The sequence below is a fragment of the Carassius auratus genome, chromosome 25 (genome assembly GCF_003368295.1).
Source record: "Carassius auratus strain Wakin chromosome 25, ASM336829v1, whole genome shotgun sequence".
NCBI classification, from domain to species: Eukaryota; Metazoa; Chordata; class Actinopteri; order Cypriniformes; family Cyprinidae; genus Carassius; species Carassius auratus.
The window spans coordinates 2,397,978-2,425,817 of NC_039267.1; the positions used below are offsets into that span (position 1 = coordinate 2,397,978).

At 39.5% G+C, this 27,840-nt stretch overlaps 1 protein-coding gene and 1 long non-coding RNA gene across 3 annotated transcripts; both read left to right on the forward strand.

Moving 5' to 3' along the window:
- Window positions 1-2,773: 2,773 nt before the first annotated feature.
- On the forward strand, window positions 2,774-4,535 carry LOC113043855 (uncharacterized). The gene is made up of 3 exons (XR_003275807.1): window positions 2,774-3,132; window positions 3,222-3,786; window positions 3,839-4,535. It is a non-coding gene; the product is annotated as an uncharacterized LOC113043855 (long non-coding RNA).
- A 3,305-nt stretch (window positions 4,536-7,840) lies between these two features.
- On the forward strand, window positions 7,841-21,841 carry LOC113042982 (polyubiquitin-like). Of its 2 annotated transcripts, none has more exons than XM_026202036.1 (6): window positions 7,841-8,061; window positions 8,319-8,435; window positions 20,567-20,821; window positions 21,057-21,098; window positions 21,333-21,407; window positions 21,487-21,841. In XM_026202036.1, exons 1-6 carry the CDS (start codon window positions 7,935-7,937, stop codon window positions 21,606-21,608), a joined length of 738 nt encoding a protein of 245 aa, XP_026057821.1. In that variant the 5' UTR covers window positions 7,841-7,934; the 3' UTR covers window positions 21,609-21,841. The 2 variants fall into 2 exon arrangements, with proteins under 2 accessions (XP_026057821.1, XP_026057822.1); XM_026202037.1 differs by having other exon boundaries at window positions 20,570-20,821.
- Window positions 21,842-27,840: the final 5,999 nt, after the last annotated feature.

The following is a 27,840-nucleotide window of genomic DNA, read 5'->3' on the forward strand; positions in this document are numbered from 1 at the left end:
AAAATGTAATTAATTTTAAAAGTGAGTGAGACAGAGCAGGTAAAGAGAAGACTAGGGGCAGATTAACCTACACGTGGTTAGCTAAGTTTGAGTCAGACAGACTCAATCAACTACTTTTGCCTCTCGAAATAAATTATTGACCCATCTTTTGAATTGATATCGCATCAATCGTTTATATATAATAAATGTTGCATCATTACAATACAATCAACAACAATAACTTATTTCAATTCGTATCTCTTCAAAAAATGTCTGCTGCTATCATACAGATATGGTCTGCTGTTTTGATGACTGGGCTCATATACTAATATACAGCCTCCCCCTACTGGACGCATGAGGAACAACAGGGGCGTAAAACTGCTTGGGGCGTATATCTGCCGGCTCCAGGTCTGCAGCCTCCCCCTACTCGCTCCGGGTGTGTGTTCACGGTGTGTTCACTTCTCACTGCTGTGTGTTTGAGTACTTGGATGGGTTAAATGCACAGCACCAATTCAGAGTATGGAATTTACTTGGCAAATGTCACGACTTTTTCAGTTTTTTTTTTCACCCATGATGTTGAACTCTTGAATGACCGACAGACGGCGCTGTTGGTCAGAATAAAAACACACATGATCCTGTGTGCAGTCCTTCAGCATGCCACCAGCTCTCTGAACAGTGCTCTGTGCAGATGTCCTGTAGCTGTGGCAATCATCAGCAATACGTTTCTTTGCTGTTTTCACAATCTGGCTGAGATTGTTTCTCTCCTCCACTGTACAGCTGCTGAACCAGGACGAGATACAACAGGTCAGCAGGCTCTCGACTGTCCCTCTGTAAAACAGGGTCATGGCTGGGATGAGAAGCTCCACTTCTTCAGCCTGCAAAGACAGTGAAGGTGTTGTTGGGCCTTCTTGATGACGGCTGATGTGTTTTCTCTGGTAGTCAGACCTCGGAGCTGTTTATGGTTAGCGGGAGATGGTGATGTTGGCTCACCCTCCTGAAGTCTTTTAGTAATGAGGGCCAAGTTGTGCACCAGGCTGTGAGTATCTCCACCTCTTTACTGTATGCTGAACCTGACAACAATGGTATCAGTTGAAGAGATGGTTGCTGTTAAAACTGGCAGTTCCAGATTCATTCACCTGGAATCCTCTCGGTGCTCCCGATTAGCCAATCTGGGCCTGATATAGCATACATTTATATATATATATATAAGATCAGCATCTAAACACTATAATAAACACAATTGAATTATCTGCTTGATGACATGTTTTTTTTTATTATTATTGCAAAGTGAGATGAATGAAGAGAATGTCTGGAGAAGGGAAGTTTAGTTTATAAAATTAGACAGTGATTGTAATTTGTAATTCCAAAATAGATAAATATCTTTAAATAACAACTTTGAACTATTTCTAAGTGTCCAATAATGAAACTAACCAGAAGGTCCTATATGGAAAGTTCAAGACGAACATTCACATGCATCCAATTAAAATGCAAATCAAAATACTTAACACAGCCTGCTCCACCAAATGCTTGAGTCACTATGTTTTATTAAGAGGAGTACCTAACCTCCCTCAAGCTGATTGAGCCATCTCCACCATCTTGTTGAGAGATGTTATGCTAAAGAAAGAGTGTCAGTCAACAGCACTTGTCACAAAACAGCTTCTTACATGGATGTCAGAAATCACTCCTGCCATGTGAACTGTTCTTGGTGAAATTTTATGGACCTTGACACTGTTGTTTATTTGGCATTGTATGGGACAGTCACAGGCCTCCAGGATTTCATCCAAAATATCTTAAATTGTGTTCTAGATCTAGTGTTCTTCATGGCTAGTGTTTGCATATTTCATTTCATTCCGTAACCTACTTGTTCTACAGATCTGTAAAAAAATTTAAATGAACATAATTTAACAGCAAATTACTCATTCAGAGAACAACATTTTAAAGTATGTTAATTTACTGTACATGTACTCAATACTTTGTAGGGGCTCGTTTTGCTTTAATTACTGCCTCAGTTCTGCGTGACATGGAGGTGATCAGCTGAGGGGGTTTGGAAGGGTATCTCACACCCCAAACTCGACTTGAGTGGGAAATGAATCATCTGTGGTTGTGTATACACTTGTTTGCACACCAGCATGAATCTAACGTGCATACGCCAGACGACTGATTCGTTAAACCTGCTTTCCTGCAGTCTGTGTTCTTCTGACTGTTTTGTAGTAAGTAATTCATATATTTAGGGAGAATGTATCAAGTTCAGGTTCATTTTATTCATATAGCACATTTTCTAGCAGCCACAGACTGACCAAAGTGCTTTACAGAACTACAAGATTAAAACAATAACACCATGCATCACTACACAGCGCAGATGCAGCGAATCTAAGAGCAGCCGTAAACAGGAGTAAACATGGTCAGACTTAAAAATAAAAATAAGAAACAGAAATGGTAGAACAGGATCAGACTCATCAATAAAAAATAAAAATAATCATTTCAGAGTAAAAGTATACATTTTAATTAGGAAATGTAGTGGAGTAAAAGTAAAAGTTGGCTAAAATATAAAAACTCCAGTAAAGTACAGATACTCCCAAAAAACACCTAAGTACTGTAACAAATAATGTTTACTTTGTTACATTACCCCACTGTTGATTTGAACTGTATCTGTGTTTGACTTCATGTGGACTGATGGAGTGCTGTGGATTATTATTACTGTTCAGACTCTCATTCTGACGGCACCCATTCACTGCAGAGACACTGATGCAGAGCTACATTTCTACAAACCCGATGAAGAAACAAACTCATCCTGATCTCTGATGACCTGAGGATGAACACATTTTCATCAAGTGTCCATTTTGTGTGAACTATCCCTTTAAGGACACAGAAAATGTTGTTGTAGACTTTGGTTTCTGTCCGTACGGTTAATAATTTGTGTCATAGTACACTAAGAGTGAAGTTACAGCAGTCATTTTCACACACTTGTCTGCAGAGTTCATTTTAATTCCATCTGGAAAGATCAGAGTACATCTGAAATGAGTTTCCAGGTCTGGATTTTAGATAGACGAAAGGGGACTACAATAAACGTTTCTGTGGCGAACTCTGAGGAGGAATTCAAGAACACCACAGTTGAAGAATTGAAAAGAAAACTCTTTTCTGCAGACAGCAGATGTAAGTCAAGCACTTTAGAGTTGTGTTTCTTCTAAAGTTGATAGCCTGGTGTTTGCTGTTCCTCATGTTATCACTGTTTGCTTCCACAGATAAAGTCTGTGAGCTTTACTGCAATGGTGAGCGTCTGTTTCATGATCGGACACTTGGCTCTCATGGCATTAAACACAGTGATGTTATTATGATTGCTCCACCGATGCTTCCACGGAAGTATTTATGGACTGAAATCATCTGTTTTCTTCCTAAAGCTGACTCTTCATCTTAGATCATAACAGAGGAGGTCACTTTAAGATCTTATTATCTGGTTGTGAATCGAATGTACACTAATGCAGGTGTATAGCCATGAATATATAGCTAATGCTAATAATATGCATGCTAAAAAGCAACTAGTTATAATAGTTAGCATCACTTTTAACTAGTTAAAATTAAAAACGAAAAGTTTTACACAATTTTTTATTAATTATAATTATTCTGAACACTGGTTTGTTTACATATTAATTGTTTGTTAAGTGTTGTGCTTCATACTTGTCTTGTTCTAAATGTTGTAGTTTATCTCATATCCAGAACGACAGCATTTGTTTTCGCACGAGCAGTAATTGTGGAAATGTGAACACACATATTTATATCTTTAATTATCATTCCTTCCAGCAATTAAAGGTACAGAAAGACAGATTTATGGCAACACATCTCCTCTTGTTCTGTTTCACAGAAAGTCTCTCATCTAAAGATGAACGTGAAGGTGAATTCATATCCAGGACAGAATCTATGGAGAAATGAACTCTCAATATGTAAATGATCCGACTCACACAGCATGCTGATGTATTAATGACTTTTTAGTTTTATATTACATTGTTCTTTGGCAGTTCATTGTAATTGTTTGAGAAATGTAGTGATTTCTGAGTGAAATTTGATCAGTGTGTCCAAAATGAACAAGTCTCTCGTACCAACAGATTAATGTTGAGCTAAATGATCATCAGTGAGCTGAATTACTGGAGATCCATGACGTCTGTAGAGAATATAGACTACTCAACAAATAATATCTTTGAGATGATTATTATGACTTTATGATGAAAGATTATGAAGACAAAAAATTCTGACACACCGATTCTTCTGCTAACAAAGTCTCTTTCTGAATAAAACTCCTACAAACCTTCATAAAACTGTTTTAAAAAGTTTGGAGTTGTGAAAATGTGTTTTAAGGTCTATAAGAAGGGGTGAAGTTTGTGGACGTTATATTTAAAATTACAGTTACAACCCTTTGAATATTCATGATTTTTATTTTATTGGTATGTTTTGGTCTAAATCGAAGGATAACTTGTCATAATAAATCAGAACAAAGTACAAAAGTTCCCCTTCATTGCACAAATTGGTAGCACCCAACTCTGGTTTGTGCGTTCAGCCAGGGTTGCCATGTCCTGTGTTTTCCTGCAGAATTGCTCTATACCTTTAAACTGCTGCAATGGGTTAAAAGGATTGTTCACCCAAATATGTCAGTTCTGTCATTAATAACTCACTATCATGTGCTTCCAAAACCGTAAGACCTTCATTTATCTTCAAACACAAATTAAGATATTTTTGATGAAATCTGAGAACTTTCTGACCCTTCATAGACAGAAACACAACTGACACAACTCAAAGTCCAGAAACTAAACCGGAAAACCAAAAACCAGAATACTTTCTGTGCACAAACAAAACAAAAATTGTGTTTTTTTATTTTATCACAATAATGATGATGTACATTTAAATGACTATTTCTAGCTTTACTGTGGATAATGATGGTTTTGCTCTACTAAAAAAAATAAACAGTCATGAATTCAAGGTTAGTTTTACCAGCCTGATCTCACATTAAATAACTGACATCATTATTTAGTGTTTTTACAGATGCAACAGAGCAAAATAAATATTAAGATCTCTCAAGCAAACTGTGTTACAGACGCTCTGCATTTATTTAAAATGGAAATGTAGAACTTTAGACTTTTAAACCAGAAAATGCAGCTTTGCATCACAGAATGAATCCACACAATAAAAGCACACAGGCAGACAAACCATGGTTCAGATATATCATCGTAATTTTAAATACAGTACCCAAGTAACAGGGAATGTTCTGGCAACTTTCTCTCATGAACAACAATGCTCTGTCAAAACACAACAGCATGACCAATGGTATTCAGAAAATATTTTATTAAATTTTTTTTCATTTTTAATATTGATTGAATTATTTTAACCTGTTTCTGAAGATCTAACAAGTTATTTATACTGTTAGTGCTAATAAATACGGAAGTTGTTTTCTCATCACAACTGAAATTTCTCGTGATCTCGACATAAAGTGTAAAAAAAAAAGAATTTTATCCAATGATTGTGTGATCTATTGTTGCTATAGTAACAAACTCAATTTGACATGCATCTGATGGACAGATAAACTGTGTGCTCTTACTGTAGCCTATGTTGTGGATATTTCAGCACATTTTGCTTTGCCTAGACAGAATTTTCCAGAGACAGTACACTAACCTTTTTGTTTTTGTAATTAAAGAGCCAGTAAGATGAAAATTCTAAGCTTCCTATCACTGTTTATAAGTCATGTACAATAGGTTTAAATCCATCCAAGGTTAAAAAAACATTGTCATTTTGTCAAAATATCATTTTAAAATTACCTAAATTCTCAGAGATCCCCAAACGGTTCGCGCGAAGCTGTTCAAAAGATTCAGTTTCCTTAAACCCCACCTTTCGGTAGCATACTGTGTTCTGATTGGTCAACTAACATAGTCAGTTTTGATTGGTTGTTCCGCACACACCTCCACGCTAAACTATGCGTTAGCATCTGTTTGGGGTGAATTATGTCTTATTCCTCTCACCGCGAAGCAAACAGTAAAATAAAAAACTTGAACAGTCGCTGCTTTTTCTTCAGTGTGTGTGTATTCAAGCCGCGCGCTTCAGTTTGAATCTGAATAGCGTTCAGCGCGGGGGCGTGGTCACATTAGATATAATGAAGGGAGACGTGAAAAACAGACATCGCGTTGTTTTCATATGGATTACTTTATCACAGAATATCTGTTTTCGGCAACTTGTTTAGTTTTAAAGTAGACATGTCAAGTTTTCTATAGATATATCTCTCATGTCTCTTCGTTGAGTATTCACGGAGTTACACTTCATTTTAATGACGTGTTTGTACATGACGATCAGTGCAGACAGGCTGCAGACAGCACACATACTGATAAGACGCTCGGGAGAAAACAGACACATAACTTCATAATCATATTTCGCGTTGTAATTCGGAGATGCTCGTTGGTCTAAATAAAGATCTAAAAAAAAAATCCCGCTGTACTCACCGAGATTAGAAAAGCAGTCATCAGCGAAATGTTGTGAACACAATAAGGATTTGTTGTACTGCTCTGGTATTGTGGTGAAAATGAATTTTAGCCATTGGTTCTTCTGATCTTCATTCTTTTTGGCAGTGAAAATAAAACAAACTTGCCTTTACAATTAAAAACACACTGTCTCCCCGACATGATGCTCTCACACCAACCAGAGCGTCTGTGTGTGGGGGGGGGCAGGTCAGAGGTCAGTTTCTCCCAAGACGGTGGGCAGAGATTATTATGCAAAGTGTTCCTAGTGACGTACATAGAGATGGGCAAAAGATTTGAAATCTATAACGACTCGTTTCAGCGATTCAGAGTCGACTCCTTACTTTAGAAGCCAATAACTTTATAAATCGTGTACTCTTTGGTTTAATTACTTTGCACATTGTTTACACTGATGGACAGCTACATCATACACTGTAATACAGGTTACAAGCATCTGTTTGAAAAGAGCATTCATGTGTGTGTGTGTGTGTGTGTGTGTGTGTGTGTGTGTGCGTGTATGTGTGTGTGTGTGTGTGTGTGTAAGTTTAAGTGTGTGTGTAAGTGTGTATGTGTGTGTGTGTGTGCGTGTGTGTGTGCGTGTAAGTGTAAGTGTGTGTGTGTGTGTGTGTGTACGTGTATGTGTGTGTGTGTACGTGTATGTGTGTGTGTGTAAGTGTGTGTGTGTGTGTGTAAGTGTGTGTGTGTGTGTGTGTGCGTGTGCGTGCGGGTGTGTGTGTGTGTGTGTGTGTGTGTGCGTGTGCGTGTGTGCGTGCGTGTGTGCGTGCGTGTGTGCGTGCGTGTGTGTGTGTGTGTGTGTCTGTGTCAGTGTATGAGTGTGTGTGTGTGTGTGCGTGTATGTGTGTGTGTGTGTGCGTGTATGTGTGTGTTTGTGTGTGTGTGTGTGTGTGTGTGTGTGTGTGTCAACATTCCAATCAACCAGAATCAGAATAGAACTTTTCCGGCACTTTTCAGGATATCTGTTTTAGGCTTGCAATCAGGGTTAGGTGCTTTTACAGCCTTGTTAATCGGCTATCATTTCCCAGTGCTTTTAGGAATAAAGTTTGGATAAGGTTAGGTTTAGGGGTAGGGATTGGGTTAAGTCTATTTTTTTTGGACAATAATGTTGATCCAGGAACATGTCTTGGCAGAATCACCACGACCACAGTACCGAGAACATCTTTGTTATGTCCAGATCACGAGAAAATCAAGTCATTATAATGAGAAAACAAGAAGGAAAAAAACAATAATGCATGGCCGCTTAGAACTTCCGTAAATATGCAATGATTTCTTCAGTAAACTGCATTGCAAACATAACTATTACACAGAAGAACACTTCCGGAAGAGGGCTGGTGAAAGTGGGCGGAGACAATCTCTCCAGAATCAGTGTTACATACAGCAGAGAAAGTGAAACTGAACACAGCGCATTGCTCATTTTAAATACTACATTAAATTTGCAGATAGAAAATGAGGTTCGAAGTTTTTATTAGAAACGAGAGAGGACAGACAAGAACAGTATGTGTGGATTCAAAGGAGGAACTGAAGAACATGACTGTTGAAGAGCTCAGAAGAAGATCATTTCCCAAAGAAAACAGTAAGTCAGACAAATGATCTAAACGTTTGCAGTTTTTCTTATTGTTTGTATTTCGATTGATCTGCTTCTATCAATTGAAAGCCTCTGAACTACGAGAAGTATTTTACTACCGTGAGTGACCATATTTGAACTATGGTATTTGTAGAAATGTTATGCTAATTACAGTAAACCCGTCGTGACATATCTTCAGCTCTCCATGAGGTCGAGACTTGAATGACTGCTGTTTCTTATGCAGCTGCTGATGTTATTTTTCACAGCGGTGCAGATATTAATCTACAACGGCAGACAACTGGAAGATGATCAGACACTTGGTTCTTATAACATAATAACTGGATCTACTATATATGCATGTCTTCATCTACGAGGTGGTGGAGGTATGTAATGAGCGTTTGAAATGATATAAAGTCTGAGGTTATCGTCTTAGACCTGACCCTTCATGCTGTCACTCAAAACAGAAGCTTGTTTCCTGTAGCAGAGCTTTTATATTCAGCACACTTCAGTCAGTTATACTCTTCAACTAAAATTATATATGTAAAATGATATCTGTATTGTATTATTCCTGTCAGCGTTGATTGACAGTTTGTCATATGTCAAATGTGTATCTGGTCAGATTTATGAGCTGATTTATGGCTATATGGCCTGTCTGTCACAATGGATGTCATGTCACCGGGATCCTGTCACCCCTGACTGACATGACAGAGGTGTGTGCAAATCAAAAGATCAAACAGATGTCAGATTTGGATTTATTATGTATTTATTACTGGATTTATGATGGTTGTATCTCTAACCTGAGCAGCAGGGGTTTCTGTGGAGGTCCTTCCTGAACGGTTACTCACTTCCAGTCAGGAGGTGTTTGGGCTCTTCCTGGAAAAATAAAAATGGCTGAGCAAAAGTGAGAGTATTGACACATTGACAGGATCAAAGTTTGTCTGATCAATACAGTAGATGTTGATACCAATACACCAACAGTGTGGCTACCGACCAATACTGGAACGCTTTGTTCTGCAGCTTTGCATCCGAAAACTGAAACATAGAATTAAAGAATTCAACAAGACCATATTTCTGTATGCTTTTGAAAAGGTGTTATGTTTGGGCATGTTCTTTCTACCTCATCTGGATGTGTGTACACTAACACCTCTGTAGGATCAGAACAACCTGATCTGTAGGTTGAATAGATAAACTTACTCCTCATAATTCACCTCTTGGGGAATTCTTGAATTCTATGTTTCAGTTTTCGGATGCAAAGCTGCAGAACAAAGCGTTCCAGTATTGTTTCAAACAATCAAAACTATCTGATATAGCTATCAATATTGAGCATATAGATCAAGCAGAACTGAAGGATTTAGTGTTTGAGATGGACACATGTCTGGATATCCTCCAACCCCAAACAAACCACATCACCGGTAACAACATTGATCCTGTCAAGGTGTCAATACACACTAAAAAATGTTGGGTTAAAAATAACCCAACTATGGGTTGGTATAGCACTTTCCCATCTACTGGATATTTCAACCCAACCCATTGGGTTAAAATCCTGTTGGGTTAAAAGTTACCCAGCAGTTGAGTTAATCATTTATATTAATTAACATCAGTATTTTTATTAAAAATTACTTAATACAACCATATTTTGAAACTATTTTTTTTTTGTAAATTACAGATTTTATTTTAATATGCAAATAACAAATATATTTTAAAATATTTTATTTAAATGTACAAGAATGTGTAAAAATATAACTGACATTTTCAAGATGTATAAATGTGTCAATTCATATTCATATCAAAACACACAAATGTGCAAATACAGTTCATAGCTGTCACCTAATGGTTAGAGAGTTGGACCTGTAACCCGAAAGTCGCAGGTTTGAGTCTCGGTGCTGGCAGGAGATGTAGGTGGAGGAAGTGAATGAACAGAGCTCTCTTCCTCCCTCAATAGCCATGGCTGAAGTGCCCTTGAGCAAGGCACTGAACCCCCAGTTGCTCTCCAGACTCTGGATCTATAGCTGCCCACTGCTCCGTGTGTGTGTTCACTTCTCACTGCTGTGTGTGTGCACTTGGATGGGCTAAATGCAGAGCACCAATTCTAAGTATGGGTTACCACACTTGGCAAATGTTACGACTTTCAAATAAAATGAACATAACATATAATAATAAAACAAAAAATAATCATAAAATCAATATACTAGCTGCTGGACCTACTAATGATCAATAAAATCAAAAAGTTTTTTATTGATTACTAAATACAAAGTTTTTAAGGAGGAGACAGCATGCAGAAGAAACTATTAAAGACTGTGTGTTACAAAAACTCTCAAATGGGAGCAGAGGACTTTGGGTAGTAGATGTCATATAAAAAGAAAAGTTTAAAACACAGATCAACTGCTTGTAGTATCGTCTTCTGTTCCATCACCTCCCTGTTTAAAATAATAAAGACTTGGGAGGAGTTTTCCTTGTCACCAAGCACCAAGACATGTGGATTCTGGCTTGTCTCATGATTCAAGTACAGCAGTAGTTAGTGCCAACCTTAAAAGTATTTTAGAATTTTCAGTTAACATGCATTGTGATGATATTTCATTAATACACTCACTTTACAAATTTGTGAATTTAAATGAGTTAAAAGCTATAGCGAATTTAAATTAGTTAAAGTGATAATTCACCCAAAAATTAAAATTCTGTCATATTTTTTTTTCTAAATATCTTCTTGGAACGATTTGTATTGTACAAGGTGTGTCTTATACTAAATAAATACAGGTGACTTGATTACACAGGGCACTGTAATTTTAAGTTTTGCTTCTACTTACAGGTTGAATGTCAATGAAGGACCGCTTCATTTCCGTGTATGATGTGCACACCAATTTTCCATTTGTGTGGTATGGTGCAGATGGCAGGAAGGGTTTTAAAGACAATTTCTGTACAAAGGCCTTTAAATTACAAAAGTACAGAGAAAGCACAAGTAAAAAAAAAAAAAAACAAGCTCACAGTTTACATTTTTACAGTCTTTGTGGGGATCTAATATCATTTGCACTAAGAGACAGACTAAACCAGTTTTCACTCCCTCCAGCAAGTTTGTGGCAATATTTGCGGATAATGATAATACATTTTTACCACCCTTTAATTGATTTAGACTTGTAGGGAGGAACAAAAGTACACTGTAAATGAAAGGAAGCTTTGTTGGACGGAATGTGACCAGAGCCGGCCAAGCCACTAAGCGACCCTTGAAATTGCAAAGGGCCCCGTGGCCAGCAGAGGGCCCCCTTGAGTCACTGCTATAGTGGGTGAAAAAAAAATCATACATCAAAAGTAACATAATATAAATAAATAAAAAGAAATGGGCCTACAGTGCTCTTTATCAGGCATCATGATAAGCACAGTTGTTTTTTATTTAGTTCTTTATTATGGCGAGTTCCCCGCAAATCTTGACCCTGACTGGCCCCTATTATGTGACAATACACTTTTTTCATAATTTTTGGAAGTCATAGGTCTAAGTAGAATTTAAAACTTATGTACCATTAATTTAAATAGGTTACTTACCTTGAAATGTTTCAGTTAACAGGCAGAAATTCTATTGTTGCAATTTTTCCTTCACGAAAAAGTCCATTGTCTAAAACATAAGTATAAACACATTTAATACAACACATTTAAAAACATGTCAATCAATCTAGCTTCATAAGATAAATTGCTGTAATTATAGGGTATTCTGATAGATGCATAACAATATTCAATATAAATAAACCATTAATTGTCAGGATCTTGGTAAGGGAGGAACTCAGGTGCAGACAGGGATTCTCAAACAAAGGGTTTATTACAAAAAGGGGAAAACAAAACCCACGAGGGGGAAAACACGGAGCAAGGTAAAGACTAAATAACTAAAACAGGACTGGACTAGCAAGATAAACAAGGACTCTAAATACTAGCTATAAACAAACACTCACGGTAATACAAACACTTCTTAAGGAACAATCACAGAGTGGAACAATCACAGGTACAATCACAATGACAATGAACCGACGCAAGCCAGAGCACACTAGGAGATCTAAATAGGGGTACTAATCAAGACACGACAGGTGTTACAGATAGGACAATCAAGACACGACTAGGTTAACAAGGGGGGCGGGGCAAGGGAACGAGACAACACAAGCACATGGCCCAAAGACAAGGCCATGCGCTTGTACACAAAACATGGGTCTGTCATGATCCTGCCTCAAGACTAGGAAAAATCAAGGACACAAGGGCAGAATCATGACAATTAATACACTATTACTGTAAAATTAATTAGTGCTAACCCAGCTAACAAAAATGAGTTGTCAGAACGTTTTACTAACATTTCCCTTAAGTTATGAAAACGTTATTTCGGAATGTTTTGTACATGTTGAGAACGGCAAGTTTTTTTAAGGGGGGGGGGGTGAAATCCTTGTTTTCACTCAATATCCTGTTAATCTTGAGTACCTATAGAGTAGTACTGCATCCTTCATAACTCCAAAAAGTATTTATTTTTATTAGTACTGATACGTTTAATAAACTGATAGTTTATGAGACTGATACGTTCAGCCGGCTATGTCTGCTGTAGGATACTTACCAAGACGGGCATTTTGACATTTTTTTGTGTGAATTTGTCCATTTAAACGCAATAGCTACTTCAGAGAGATCTTAATATTTGCGCGCGTTCTGAGGCGCGGGTTTGCGCGGAGCACATGCACAATTCTTCTCACTAGCCGCATTTCCACTGTCGGGTCAGTGCGAGCCAGGGCTTAAAGTGGGTCGGGCGGGGCTCATAGCCCCGGGCCAGTAGCACCGAGGCCAGAATAGCGCAGGGTTTCCACAGTGGAGCTTGAAGCACCGCTGCACGTCACTAAAACACGCCCTTTATACGCCTCTCAGAACAACATCATGCAACCTCATCATTTCACCATCAAAGAGAAGTTATCAGAAAACTAAGAAATAAGTCACTGGAACATGTGCGATCACAAAACGAAGATGATAAAAGCGGCCGTTTGTTTGCATGCTTTGTTATATATTCACATTCAAAAGCATTGATGTTTTAACTATAGAATAAGTGATACATTGATCATATTGTTTTAATTTATCAGGACTCAAAATGATTCACACATAAATACACTTATTTCTATTTTATTTATTTATTTTTAATGCTCATGAAAATAGCCTGCTTATTCAGTCTAGTCTGTTTCTGTTTATTAGCCACAGTAGCCGTCACATTTAGAATGAATGATCTCTATTTTTATAAAAGCTCCCGAACAAAAACATTATTAGGCTATATTCTTTTATGATAGGCAACGTGAGATAAACTCTCGAGATGAGGCTTGTGACAGATAATATTAAGTTACTTAATAAATACACGATTGTGATAGAGAATAAGAAGCTGACATCTGATTTCTCCAAGCGGTCATATTTACTATGTTTACTATGGTAACATGTTTAGCGTGCATATCTTTTTCATCGCTTATAAATATTTCTGCCTTGTTTAGTGATTATAATCCACATCAGATCAAGTTATTTCACACACTCACTGCTGACTGAAAGAGAGTTTTGAGCTCGACTTATTTAAAAAAGTGTTTAATGTTGGTGTTAAAGCTGTTTTCTTTCTGAAATGATCCTCAGCGCAGACTCGCTATTTTTATAAAAGCTCCCGAACAAAAATCATTATTATATTTTGATGATATGCAACGTGGAGCTAAACTCACGAAACAAGACGACAGATAAAATGTTACTTAATAAATATACAATTGTGATAGAGAATAAGATGCTGACGTCTGATTTCTCCAAGTGGTCATATTTAGCATGTTTACTATGGTAATGTTAATGTTTAGCGTGCATAGTCTTTTACATCGCTTATAAATATTTCTGCCTTGTTTAATGATTATAATCCACATAGTATCAAGTTATTTCAAACACTTGCTGCTAACTAAGAGTGAGTTTTGAGCTCAACTTATTTTAAAACGTCTTTAATTAATGCTGGTGTTAAAGCTGTTATCTTGCTGAAATGATCCGCGCTGACGCTCTCTAGACGCAGAGAAAACCCGCCTTTGTTCATAACTCCTCCTCTAGCCCCAGCTGGCCCGCTTTGGCCCAAGGATTTCTTCGGGCCGAAAAAACCAGGCCGTTGGCCCCGAGGAAGCCCCGGCGAGGCACGATCAAGCCCCGGAAGTAACAGAGGAAACACGACTGGCCCTGGCACGCACTAGCACGCCCGGTCCTAGCTCGATAGTGGAAACACGGCTACTCTGTCAGTAGCCTGCTTCACTCTCAAAACCCAATTACAGATCAAATAAGGCTTTGGCGGGACAAAAAATTGTTTTGGCGGCCGCCAAAAAATTTTCAATGTAGGAAAAACCCTGATAGCTGATTAATTGTCTAATTAGCCTACATGTGCAACTAACAGTCACAGAAAAGTATAGCAATTACAATAACCTGATTTTATTCAGTTGAGTGATTATGACATTTACAGGCATAACATTTTTTTTTGTAAGACATTAATGGCCTTTAAGCAAGTATATCCTTTAGCATGGCGTATTAATATATTTCTGACTCGTGTAGTGATGCACTTGCTGTTGGCCCTACAGTGGAAACGCGGCTAATGTTAATTAATATGTATTTTGCGTTAAAACTGAATGTTATGAAACGTGTAAGATTCAGTAACTTATCAAATATAAAGCGGCAAAGCCTGTCTGCACACAAATAGGAGTTCAATTTAACAAAGGCCTTCAAGGTAAATCGCACACAACAACAAATCAGAATCAGAATCAGAATCAGAAAGAGCTTTATTGCCAAGTAGACTTACGCATACAAGGAATTTGTTTTAGTGACATAAGCTTCCAGTACACAGAGACAACAACACACAGACAAAAAAAGAGAGAGAGATTTAAGCAGGGAACATTTAACTGTTCATGAGGTAGATTGCCTGGGGGAAGAAACTGTTCTTGTGCCTTTCTGTTCTGGTGTTTGCGGCTCTGAGACGCCGGCCAGATGGCAAAAGTTCAAAGATGGCGTGACTTGGATGTGAGGGATCCAGAGTGATTTTCTGAGCCCTTTTCCTCACTCTGGATGTATACAGTTCTTGAAGGGTGGGCAGGGGAGCACCAATAATCCTTTCAGCAGTCCGAACAGTTCTCTGTAGTCTTCTGATGTCCGATTTTGTTGCTGAGCCAAACCAGACAGTTATTGAAGTACACAGTACAGACTCAATGACGGCTGAGTAGAACTGTTTCAGCAGCATCTGTGGCAGGTTAAACTTCCTCAGCTGGAGAAGGAAATACAACCTTTGTTGGGCCTTTTTCACAATGGAGTCAATGTGATTGTCCCACTTCAGGTCCTGAGAGATGGTGGTTCCCAGGAATCTGAACTACTCTACTGCAGTCACAGTGCTGTTCATGATGGTGAGTGGGGGGAGTGCAGGGGTTTTTCTCCTGAAGTCCACGATCATCTCCACTGTTTTGAGGGTGTTCAGCTCCAGGTTGTTAAGACTGCACCAGACAGCCAGCTGCTCAACCTCTTGTCTGTAAGCAGACTCATCACCGTCCTGGATGAGGCCGATGACTGTAGTGTCGTCTGCAAACTTTAGGAGCTTGACAGAGGGGTCTTTAGAGGTGCAGTCGTTGGTGTACAGGGAGAAGAGCAGTGGGGAGAGAACACATCCCTGAGGGGCACCAGTGTTGGTGGAGCAGCTGTTTGATGTGTATTTCCCCAGTCTCACTAACTGTTGCCTATCTGTCAGAAAGCTGGTGATCCACTGACAGATAGAGCTAGGAACAGAGAGCTGGGTCAGTTTGGTCTGAAGGGCTGTTGGGATGATGGTGTTGAATGCCGAACTAAAGTCCACAAACAGGATCCTCACATAAGTCCCTGTTTTGTCCAGATGTTGCAGGATGAAGTGCAATCCCATGTTGATTGCATCATCCACGGACCTGTTTGCTCGGTAAGCAAACTGCAGGGGGTCCAGTAAGGGTCCAGTGATGTCCTTCAGATAAGCCAGAACCAGTTTTTCAAACGACTTCATGACGACAGACGTTAGAGCCACAGGTCTGTAGTCGTTAAGTCCTGTTATCTTGGGTTTCTTTGGGATGGAGATGATGGTGGAGCGTTTGAAGCAGGAAGGCACTTCACACAACTCCAGGGATCTGTTGAAGATCTGTGAAAGATGGGGGCCAGCTGGTCAGCACAGGTTTTCAGACAGGCTGGTGTAACAGCATCTGGGCCTGGTGCTTTTCTTCTTTTGTTCTTCTTGAAGACCTGGCGCACATCATCTTCACAGATTTGAAGAGCAGGAGGTGTGGAGGGTGGGATTGCAGGAGGTGTTAATGGTTGTGCAGGGAGATGGTCAGAATGGGTGTTGGGGGTTTCAAATCTGCAATAAAAATCATTCAGGACGTTAGCAAGTCGTTGATTAGCCTCAGTGCAAGGGGATGGTGTCTTGTAGTTTGTGATGGTTCTTAGACCTCTCCACACTGAAGTTGAGTCGTTGGAAGTAAACTGGTCTTCCAACTTTTTAGCGTAGGTCTTTTTAGCCGCTCTGATCTCTTTGTTCAGTGTGTTCCTGGCCTGATTGTACAAGACCCTGTCCCCATTTCTGTAGGCATCCTCTTTGGCCTGACGAAGATGTCTGAGTTTTACTGTAAACCATGGCTTATCGTTGTTGAATGTTAAATAAGTCCTGGTAGGAATGCAAACATCCTCACAGAAACTAATATAGGATGTTACAGTCTCTGTGAGTTCGTCCAGATCGGTGGCAGCAGCTTCAAAAACACTCCAATCAGTGATGTCAAAACAAGATTGTAAATCCTGCTCCGTTTCGCTGGTCCATCTCTTCACAGTCCTTACTACAGGTTTAGCAGATTTAAGTTTCTGTTTGTAGGATGGTATAAGATGAATCAGACAGTGATCAGAATTTCCCAAAGCTGCTCGTGGAACAGAGTGATATGCATCCTTTATTGTGGTGTAACAGTGATCCAATATATTACTGTCTCTGGTGGGACATGTAACATGCTGTCTGTATTTTGGCAGTTCACGGGAGAGATTGGCTTTGTTAAAGTCCCCAAGAATGATTAAAACAGAGTCCGGGTGTTGTTGTTCTGTGTCTGTGATCTGATCAGCGAGTTTCTGTAAAGCTGAGCTCACATGCGCTTGCGGAGGGATGTAAACACTCACCAGAATGAACGAGTGAAACTCCCGCGGCGAATAGAACGAATTGCAGTTGACAAAACTGCATTTCTAGATCAGGACAGCACATCTTCTTTAACACAGTTACATCTGTACATCACCGTTTATTGATGTAAAAGCATGTCCCGCCGCCGCGCGATTTCCCAGTGGATTCTGATTCGCGATCCGCTCTAAACAGCTGAAAGCCCGGCAGATGGAGTGCGCTGTCCGGTATGGCGTCATTCAGCCAGGTTTCCGTGAAACACAGAGCAGCAGAGTGAGAGAAATCCTTATTTGTCCGAGAAAGCAGAAGGAGTTCGTCTGTTTTGTTGGGTAGAGAGCGGAGATTTGCCAGATGGATGCTAGGCAACGGCGTTCGAGCCAAGTACTGAAGCAGCCATGCGCGGCGCCATGGAGTACATTTACACAAGGGCTGCTGTTCCTCGGGGGAACTGTGTATGGCGTGCCGACCGGTCCAAAAATAAGGCTACTGATTTATCGCGGGAATTCACCGTACAGTTGCCAGTAGTTTACTACTGACAGGCCGGCGGTGCATCAGTATACACACTCACCTCACACAGCGAACCGACTCACTTTCCTCAGCGAACGGATCACTTTCCTCAGCGAACGGATCACTTTCCTCACGCAGCTAACCGACTCACTTTCCTCAGCGAACTCACTTTCCTCAATAAACGACTCACACAGCGAACGACTCACTTTCCTCACGCAGCCAGTGACTCACTTTCCGCAAACCTGAACTATACTCTAAACATCTGTATTTTCATACAATTTCATAAATAAGTAGGCTAATAAATATATAATGTTTAAAAAAAATATGATATAAACTATTATAATATATATTGAGAGCTAAGCAATAAAAAAAATAAAAAGGCACAGGTTAGATTGAGGTGTAAAGAAAAAAGCTAAAACCCCAGTACTACGTTTTTATAAACTGTGGACCCCAGGAAACGTTACTTAAAAAATAAATTATTAAGCTTTTAATCTTTACTGTAATTTAAGTTATATTTATATGTATATTAATATTATATATTCAAATTTATTTATGCAGTGGTCAAATTTTAAAATTGTTTTAGGGGGGATATTCTTTTTCTTTTCTTCGTCCTGTAGTTAATTTTACATAATGATTACAAATTACAAAATCATAATTTTTTAAAAACGTTTTATTGAAATTTTGCCTTATTAAATGAAACTGATTAATTTTGGTAAATATTTTGCTAAATGTGATTTTGTGCTGGTAGTAGGCTAGTGCTGGCACCTTAATAAATAATGATGACAATAAAACCGCCAGTAGGGGACAGCAAATCCATGGTTTAAGTATTTATTGAATCATTCAAATCAAACTTTTCGTTCAAAACGGCTGATCCCGTCCCGGCTGAAGTCACTTTAATTATAATATTCGGTCCCTACATGAAGAGAGAGTCATTTGTCTGCTGCGTGTGGAAAGTGGGTCTCCGGCTGCGGGAGTCATTCGCTGAGGAAAGTGAGTCGGTTAGCTCCGTGAGGAAAGTGAGTCGTTCCCTGAGGAAAGTGAGTACGCTGAGGAAAGTGAGTCGGTTAGCTGCGTAAGTCGTTCGATGCGTGAGGAAAGTGATCCGTTCGCTGAGGAAAATGAGTCGTTCGCTGAGGAAAGTGAGTCGTTCGCTGCGTGAGTCGTTTATTGAGGAAAGTGAGTCGTTCACTGAGGAAAGTGAGTACGCTGAGGAAAGTGAGTCGGTTAGCTGCGTGAGTCGTTTATTGAGGAAAGTGATCCGTTCGCTGAGGAAAATGAGTCGTTCGCTGCTTGAGGAAAGTGAGTCGGTTCGCTGCGTGAGGTGAGTGTGTATACTGATGCACCGCCGGCCTGTCAGTAGTAAACTCAGAGGCTACTGGCAACTGTACGGTGAATTCCCGCGACAAATCAGTAGCCTTATTTTTGGACAGGTCGGTACTCCATACTGTGAACTCTAGACCTTGGCCTCACATTTCACTCGTAGCTGAGAGATGACGTGACTGACTCCAAAACCTGCCGATGTGTTCAACAGAAGAAAGATCTTAATGCAGGTTTAGAACAACCTGGGTAGACTATGAAAGAAGTTTCATTTTTGGGGGAAACACACACAGTAGACTGGGTACAGTTGGTAAACTTTTTGCTTTTTCCTTTACCACACCAAAACCAGGGATAGAAAATAAGTGATTTTTAATATGACAGTTCCTTTACTTGTCTACTAATATATTAATAATTATTAACATCCAGAAGTGGTCATATTTCCCACAATTAACTCAAAAAGCTTTTAGTGTGATGGGTACAGTTGAGACACCCATCCATAATGCTGTAAAGCTGCTGAACCAAGTCATTGCAAATGTAAAATACCTTAAAAAATAGAATTCAACAGTTTTTATTTAAATTCAGTATTTTATTTGATGATATGTTTAGTTAAAAGTAGTTCATTTTTAAAACATTGTACATTAATGACAAACGGCAATAAAATATTTAATTTCAGTTCATCATTTTATAGTAACAGTTGAAAAGTTGAGTAGCAGTAAAAAACAATTGCTGACAGCAATAATAAAACAGATAAACAAAAACCTAATAAACATAATAACACAGTGCAACTAAACCGTATGTTCCGCGATGGGATTATACATCATGTCTCAACATTTCTCTAGATTTAACGATGACCTTGCATGACACAAAGACATGCAATATGTTAGTTTTAGAGCACACATTGAGGTTTATGAAAATGTAAGTTACCTTTAACAGCCATGTAAGGATGACAAGCTATTCAATGTGGAATGGATGTGGTGAAGTGAAAAACTTGCCTTGGAAAAAAAACTTGTGCCGATATCTTTGGACCGGAGATTTGGTGTCCCTTATACATCTGACCCAGGATCTGAATAAAATAATTCCCAAACACTGAAAATGCGTATTATATGTACAAACACACACATGCACACACACACACACACACAAACCCGCAGCTGGCAGATTTCTCTCCTATACAGTCGGAAGTTAAATTACATGAGATGTGGATATTATCTGAGATAAGTTGATTAGCAGGGTTAATTGACAGTGACAGGGTGCAAGTAACTGCAACAGTTGTAAATTATAGGACATTGATAGTTTTTTTCAAAGCTCAGCTTTTCTCCTCAGAACTGGGCGGTGACTGCTGGGTAGAGCATTATTGTTCAAGCTTGTGACACAAAAGTGAAACTAACCTCAGCGTTACACTCGTGAATCAGATCCGTTCACTTTTCATTCTATATTCAATTGGGAAAGTATCGAAGTCATTCAAAATGAGTTTTCAGGTCAATTCTACAGATTTAAAACCTGACACAGAAATAAAAGAATCTTTGTCAACAGCAGAAGAAGAGTTCAAGAGCAGCACTGAAGAGACAGAAAGAAAACTCGTTCCTGAAGATGAAGAAGAAATAAAACTCATTCCTGAAGATGAAGAAAGAAAACTCGTTTCTGAAGATGAAGAAGAAATAAAACTCATTCCTGAAGATGAAGAAGAAAGAAAACTCATCCCCAAAGATGAGGAAGTGTCCAAGAACAGCACAGCTGAAGAGACAGAAAGAAAACTCGTTCCCGAAGACAAAGATGGTGACAAATCTTGTAAGTCGAGCGCTTCATTCAGTGTTGTGTGTCTGTAATTCATTTCAAAAACATCAATATCTTATCACATGCTGTATTAACATGAAGACAATCTGCATTTGAATGTATTCAGCCTGAGACTAAAGCATTTGAGAAGAAGAATCATCATTCTGAAGCCAGTCTTACTGAGGAAACTTTATCTGTCTGTAAAGTCTGAGCAGTGTTTGCTGTTCCTCATGTTGTGTTTCTTCAACAGACGAGTCTGAAATTGCCCCACCATGGCAGAAAGATCATCTGGGTATGTATTACATAATATTTGAATTTATTATAGTCTTATTAAAGTATTAAAATAACCTACTCTTAATTTAAAAAACATTATAGGTTGGACTGTAATGTAATGATTGTAAAGCAGGGTTATGTCTGAATAAAATAATGGGAACAGTTTTAAAATCATCATTCTGAGGTCATTCTTAATGAGGAAAACTGAATGTATCCATGTAAAGCTGATTCACTGGTGTTTGCTGTTCCCCAGGCTGTTTTTCTTCAACAGTTAGACCACATACATTTCGCTGTGGTAGGAAGCGAAAATTTGAATCTTTGAGCTCAGGTATGCATTACTATTTGAAGTTATTATAGTTTTATTACAGTCTTAAACTAACCGACCCTTCATTTCAAAACCATTACAGATGATATTATTTCAATATACCCTCATCTTGGATATAAAGATGATGATGAAGAAAAGGAAATATCCAGGACTCAGTCTATGGAAAACTTGACTCTAATGAATAAGAATCCTCTCCAGCAGTGATGTGTTTTGAGGTTCAGTGCTTTTCAGTTCAATACTCCACATCAATACATTCATACTGTGGGTAAAAATTTGATAATAAAACAAATACAGTATACAGTAATCCAGACAAACGTAAGCTGCGCTCTACCTAGCTGCTAGTTTAGTAACTGTTAGTGCTAACAACCATTCACACATGGACTCTAACAATGTGTTTCAAAAGTGTAGTTAGAAGCTGTCCACCCTCCCGTTTTTTTCCAGGGTTCTCACGTATTTGAGCTCTTTTCCCGCTGTCTTCCCGTTTTAGTATTTTCCTGTAAAATATCCCGTTAGCCCCTCCATCAGACCTGTCAAGTCTCTGTGTTGTTGTCCTGTTGCTACTCCTTGTCCTTCCAGCGAAACAGATGTTTTCAAAGCATCGTTTTTCTTACTTGAAAGCAAGCTTAGCGTGATGTTGGGCTTTTTAAGATAGCGTGGTTGTTGTGAGAGCACGATTTCACCCCAATCTGTAACTAAAGTCACGTTAGACCTAGTTTCACAAATCCTAGCTTCACAAAAACGTTAGTTTATGCAGCAGTTTTATAGTACAAATTATTGCAGTCAGCAGAGGGATAGCAACAGAAAGATGAATGTTGAAATTACCCGTATTTTGGATGAGTAACCTGGGAAATTTCCCTAATTTTCAATGTTGAATGTTGACTTAAGCTATATAAATGAATATTCAGATGTTATGGTCTCCGTAGTCGCGCCTCCAAGCAGGAAAGCGGTGTAAAGTTAACCCATTCTCATTTTATTTTCACCATGGTGATTATATGTTGTGCTGTTACACCCCACAATACAGCAGCGGTTTACCATGGTTGAAATAGATTTTTAATTAATCAAATTAAGACACCCGGATGAGAGGGAGTATGTCTAAACACTGCGCAGTAGTCCGAGTAGCAGTAAAGGAGGGCCACGCCAAGTAATGACATCACGACGACCAAACATTATTATCTGGTCTTCTCTATCTACTAAACAATAGTTTAAATATCAAATAGATTAGACTTGTCAGGTTCCCAACCTCTATTTGAAATATGATTACCCTCCATATTTGATCTAGTCTGAGTGGCATAAATATTTTCCTATTTTTTGCTATTTTTATATTAACAAACTTTCAGCATTTCATTGTCTTTTATAGCGTATATTTGATTTACAAGCGTAATTTTTCACCACTCCGTTACTTTATTTGGAATAATAAGGACATTTTATATAAAAAAAATTATATATTTTTTTTTATTATTATTATTAGATATTAGAGCAATTCTGCGAAATATAATTTGTAGGCGCAGTCTGTCCTAAAATATGTATGTTGTCTAAACAGCAAAAAATATAAAATTATCAGCAATTTCCACAACTCTCACCCAATCACTCCTCTATATGTAAAATATGTTTCTCCTATCATTGTAATAATTGTAACAGATCAATAAGAGCCCTTTTCCTGAAGGATGCTGCTTCGAAACCAAATTTAATTGCATACTGGAATCAATTTGGGAGTGATGTTGATTGGGGGAAAAAGTCTCAATGTTGATGAAAATGTTACTTTACAGTGGAAAGATGTTGTTGGTTTTTTTTTTTTTTTTTGGCATTATTGAAAACTGATGAACAGATCCACACTTTTGTTCTTATGGAATTTGTCATTTTAATGGCTAAATTTCATATTTACAAGTATATATTTAATGAAAATTAGTTTTATAGCATTTAAAAATTAAGTGAAACATTTTATTGAGTCCATATTGTCCTCAAAGAAACAAAAAGCTATTTGAGTTATGCATGCTTGTGCACTTTTTTTATGTATTCCTATAATATTGTTTATGTTGCTTCCTATTTGATATTTTGAATGTTTTTGTTTCTTTTGTAATTGTTCTGAATGTGTTGACAGTCTGTTAAATAAAAGAAAAAAGGAAATACTAATAATCATTTAACATGGTTAATAGTTAATATATATGTTATGTCCTATTTGTCCTGTCCTTTCACTATCCAATAAAGGCTTACAGGCCAAACATTATTCATAAATTAAATTATACCAGACTCTGTCTGAATACTTAATTCTGATTAGCTGCAAGTTGTGACATAAATCTGTTTAATGCACAGGTAGTTCAATCTCAGTTTATTAACAGTTGTATATAAATAATGTTTCACTGAAACACACATACGTCATTTGCACATAGAGATCTGACATCCCCCTGTAAACACACATACAATCATTCAGAAAATTATCAGCACTGCCCCATGACTTGTGTTAATAAAATCACTATACTACTGTAAGTAAGTTGAAGTAATTAAATGCACAGCATTTTCTAAAAAAAAGAATAATGCTGCACAGATGCAAGTTATTTATAGACACAGGTAGCTGTCCATTTAACAATTCGAATGCAATCTACTTTGCGTGGGTGTTTCTTTGCCAATTTGCCAATTGGATTAGTTCTAGAATAAAAATTTCCCAATGATTTACTCACCCCCATGTAATGTAAGATGTTCATGTCTTTCTTTCTTCAGTCAAAAAGAAATTAAGTTTAAAGGTGCCATCTGTAATGTTTGGCAAAAAAAAATCAAGTCATACTCCACATCAGAGAGCTGCACGGGTCCGATTTTGTAAATCCGCACCCGCCCGTACCCGCAGTGGTTAAAACCGCATCCGTTTTCCGACAGCAGCACTAATTAAAATCCGCACCTGACCCGACCTGCCTAAAATAGAACCGACACCCGACCAGCACCAGAAATCAAATCAGTTAAGCAAATCACATTAGACACACTTTTTTCGAATTTTATTGCCAGGTCATACAGAAGTTATTTATGGAAAACTCTTTTTAAAAGATATTCGTTTTTTATACATTTTATCTCAATTTTGATCAATGTTTTATCTATCAATTGCCCGTATTTAATAAATAGGAAGCAAATATATAGCAGACAATGTAATAACCTTAGTGTAATTGACAGAATTACTAAAAAATATTTTGCTACCTAAAAGTTAAATAGTTTTTGTTTCACGCATGCATGCATGTCTATTTCCCTCATATTAAATATAAAACGCATGTGGACTGATATTTTTCCAATGTCTGGACTCCTTTATTAATTGAGTATATAAACAGACGTTTCAATATATTGGTATTAAATGAAAATTAAATTAATTAAAATTAGGCCCATATTCACAAATGTGTCTTATCTATGGAATGAAATATCTGATATTCCGATTGTCAAATACATGCAAGTGGAAGTGTATTGTTGTTTAAACACCTTTATAACGATCGCATTAGTTGAGCTGTATGCGCAATATAATTTTATGACACAAATTTTGAAATAGGCTTAAATCAAACACATTTTAATTCAGATTCTGTATATATATATATATATATATATATATATATATATATATATATATATGAACGGAAAACAGAAACAACGAAAAAAAACAGCTCGCTGATTTTAACTGATCTTAACGTGTTAACTAATGACTCATGCAGCCGTTCGCGCCGTGGTGATTTTTTTAAAAGTGGAACGTAGGCCTATTTTTACTTTGCACGTCACTGTGTCACGGGGTGACTTTGTAAGGGCGGAACGAAAAAACGATGGAGATTGGTTCCGCCCGGACCGTAATCCTCAAACACCAGATGCTTCCGGGAAACCCGGGAAAAGAAATCAGGGGTTTATCGTTCGCAGGTGGTTAGATGAGCGGCGCGATCGCGGATTGGGCAGTATGAAGAGCAGGAGGAGGATAAAGAGGGCCTCAGAAACTGCAGAGAGAGGTCTTTTTATTCCAGCCGTTTCCAGCGGCCCCTTTGTCCACAGTCTGTGCCCAAGTCCTGTTATCTCTACCTGTATGTTCTTGTGCAGAACTAGTGGGGCCCTTTGAAGCATCTACTCACACGTTGACCCGCCACTCAGGATATAGAAACCGCGGAGCTTCCCCGTACGCTTCCCAGTACGGTGTCAGTCGGATGCCGTTAGCCATTGTACGCTCCACTTTCATCGGGACGACCGGGAGTTCAAATCCGCTGGGCCGACTCGGAGTTGCCGCGAGCAGCAGGTATCCACCGTGCATTCAAATTTCAAATACTTACCATTTGTGTTTGTCACGTCCAGGAAAGGAGGGGGCCCTGGACATTCGCCCTGTAAGCCAGAATAAGACACTGGTGAATAAGCTGATTGTTGATATCGCCCAAAGGAAAAAGGAGTGAAAGGCTCACCTGAGATCTCCCGTGACGGAGCTTGAGAGACCCGAGACTGTTGTTCCCCAATCGGAGAATTGGATTTTAGCTTCCCTTCCCCCTTCCACAATAACCTTTTTTTGTAATTTAATAAAGTGGTTTTAATATTTAATTACTGGTTTCCTTGTGTGTCTGGTCATTGGGGTGTTCTTGGGACCTCCTCGAGGTGGAAACAAGGAAGGGGCGTGACCCACAACACCTGTGGTCCGCTCCGACCTGTGACAGATTTTTGGCGTAGCCGGCAGGGTTCCACCTCGGGTTGAGCGACCAAGGTCCCCCAATGGCCGACCACGAGTTGCCGGAGGCCCTCCCCCGAGTCGTGCCAGTGTTCATGGGGAACCCCTGGATCCAGAAGTATGGCGGAACTGAGTCTGAGGTACGATTAGATGAATGGAAAGCTCAGATTGAATACTTGGCCAGGATCCAAGGGTTGAGTGCGGCACAGCAGCTGCAGTTTGTTCTAAATTCTCTAGAGGGGGAAGCACGGCGGGAAGTCCAGGCCGCCCCAGAGGCCGTCCGAGCCACCGCTCAAACTGTCTCCCAGTTCTTGATGGAACAATATGGTGATACCACCCCAGCAGCTGTCCTTAGATCCCAGTTCTTTAACTGTAAACAAGGCCCCCGACAACCTATCAGAGCTTTTGCACTGCGACTACGAGAGCAGTTCACGAGGCTACAAGGACGCCAAGATCATGGTCTCGGGGATGGAGAGACCTTGCTGAGAGACCAATTTCTGCTGGGGTTGAGAGAAGGCCCAGTACGTCAGAGCCTGCGAGTGCAGTTCCGAAGAGACCCGGAGCTTACATTCGAGGACCTGAAGAAGGAGGCGGTGGCCCTGGAGATCGATCAGGCCGAAGTAAAAGATCCCCCTGTGTGTGCGGCCGTAAGTGGTACTGCAACGGCTGTTCCAGCAGCAGCCGACTGGAAACAGGCCCTGAAAACGGAGCTCCTTAAGGATGTCCGTGAACAAATAACAGAGTTATCTAAAACCCTTTTGGAGGAACTGCGACTCGGCACTTCGAGGCAAGAGGAAGGGCCGACCCCCCAAGGCCGTGTGTATTCAGAGGGTGGCCAAGACCTAGGAAGGCGGTCTAGCCGACCTGACCGCCCTCGATTTGAGTGGGATGAACAGGGGCGACCGATTTGTAACCGTTGCGGAAAACCTGGGCACTACAGTCGACAGTGTGGTCCCCGAAGAGGCTCGGAGGGGGGTTTTTAGGTCGACCGGCCACAGTGGGTCGTGTGGTCCGGACCCCCTTAGTTGACCCATCTATAGAAGCTGGCTCGAAGGACAAGATGATTGGGCATAGCCCTGTAGTGGAGGTCCAAGTGTGTGGCATCAAGGTGCAATGTCTCGTTGACACTGGATCGCAAGTCACCCTATTTTCGGAGAGTCTGTCACAAGAGCTGTTTGGGAAACAGAATGTGCAAGGCACAGAGGCCCCCTGGCTTACCCTGAAGGGGGCAAATGGGTTAGACATCCCCTATATTGGCTACAGATTAGCGGATTTGGAAATTCACAGAATTGTTGTGCCCCAGAAAGAAGTGATCATCATCCAAGACCGCTGCTTGGGAACCCATAGAGCCCTCCTAGGTATGAATGTCCTCTCGGAGTGTTGGGAGGAAATATTTCGGGTTAAGCCCGTTCAGAGAATACCGCCTGCAGAACGACAAGAATGGGAACGTGTTGTGGCTGATTGTCGCCAGATACAGATGACCAGGGTCCGGAGGGGCCGGGAAGAGACTGGTCGAGTAGCTTGTCGCTACGCACTGTCCGTACCGGCCCGGAGTGAGGCCATAGTATGGGTAAGGGTCCCCCAACAGGAACATGGGCCAGAAGGCTGGGTACTGGTAGAGCCCCATTTGGATTGTCAAAGTGTGGAAGTGGCCCGAGGACTGGCGGTGATCCGACGAGGACGAGTTCCGGTCAAGGTACGAAACTAGAAGCCCTGTGCCATACATCTACACAAACACCAAAGTTTGGTAAGAGTAACAATGGTGGAGCCCCATCA

Coding starts and splice junctions, on each gene's coding strand:
- LOC113042982 (XM_026202036.1), top strand. CDS start 7,935: ATGAGGTTCGAAGTTTTTATTAGAAACGAGAGAGGACAGACAAGAACA. Junction 8,062..8,318: donor ATCATTTCCCAAAGAAAACA/GTAAGTCAGACA, acceptor TATTTTTCACAG/CGGTGCAGATATTAATCTAC. Junction 8,436..20,566: donor TCATCTACGAGGTGGTGGAG/GTATGTAATGAG, acceptor CTTTGTCAACAG/CAGAAGAAGAGTTCAAGAGC.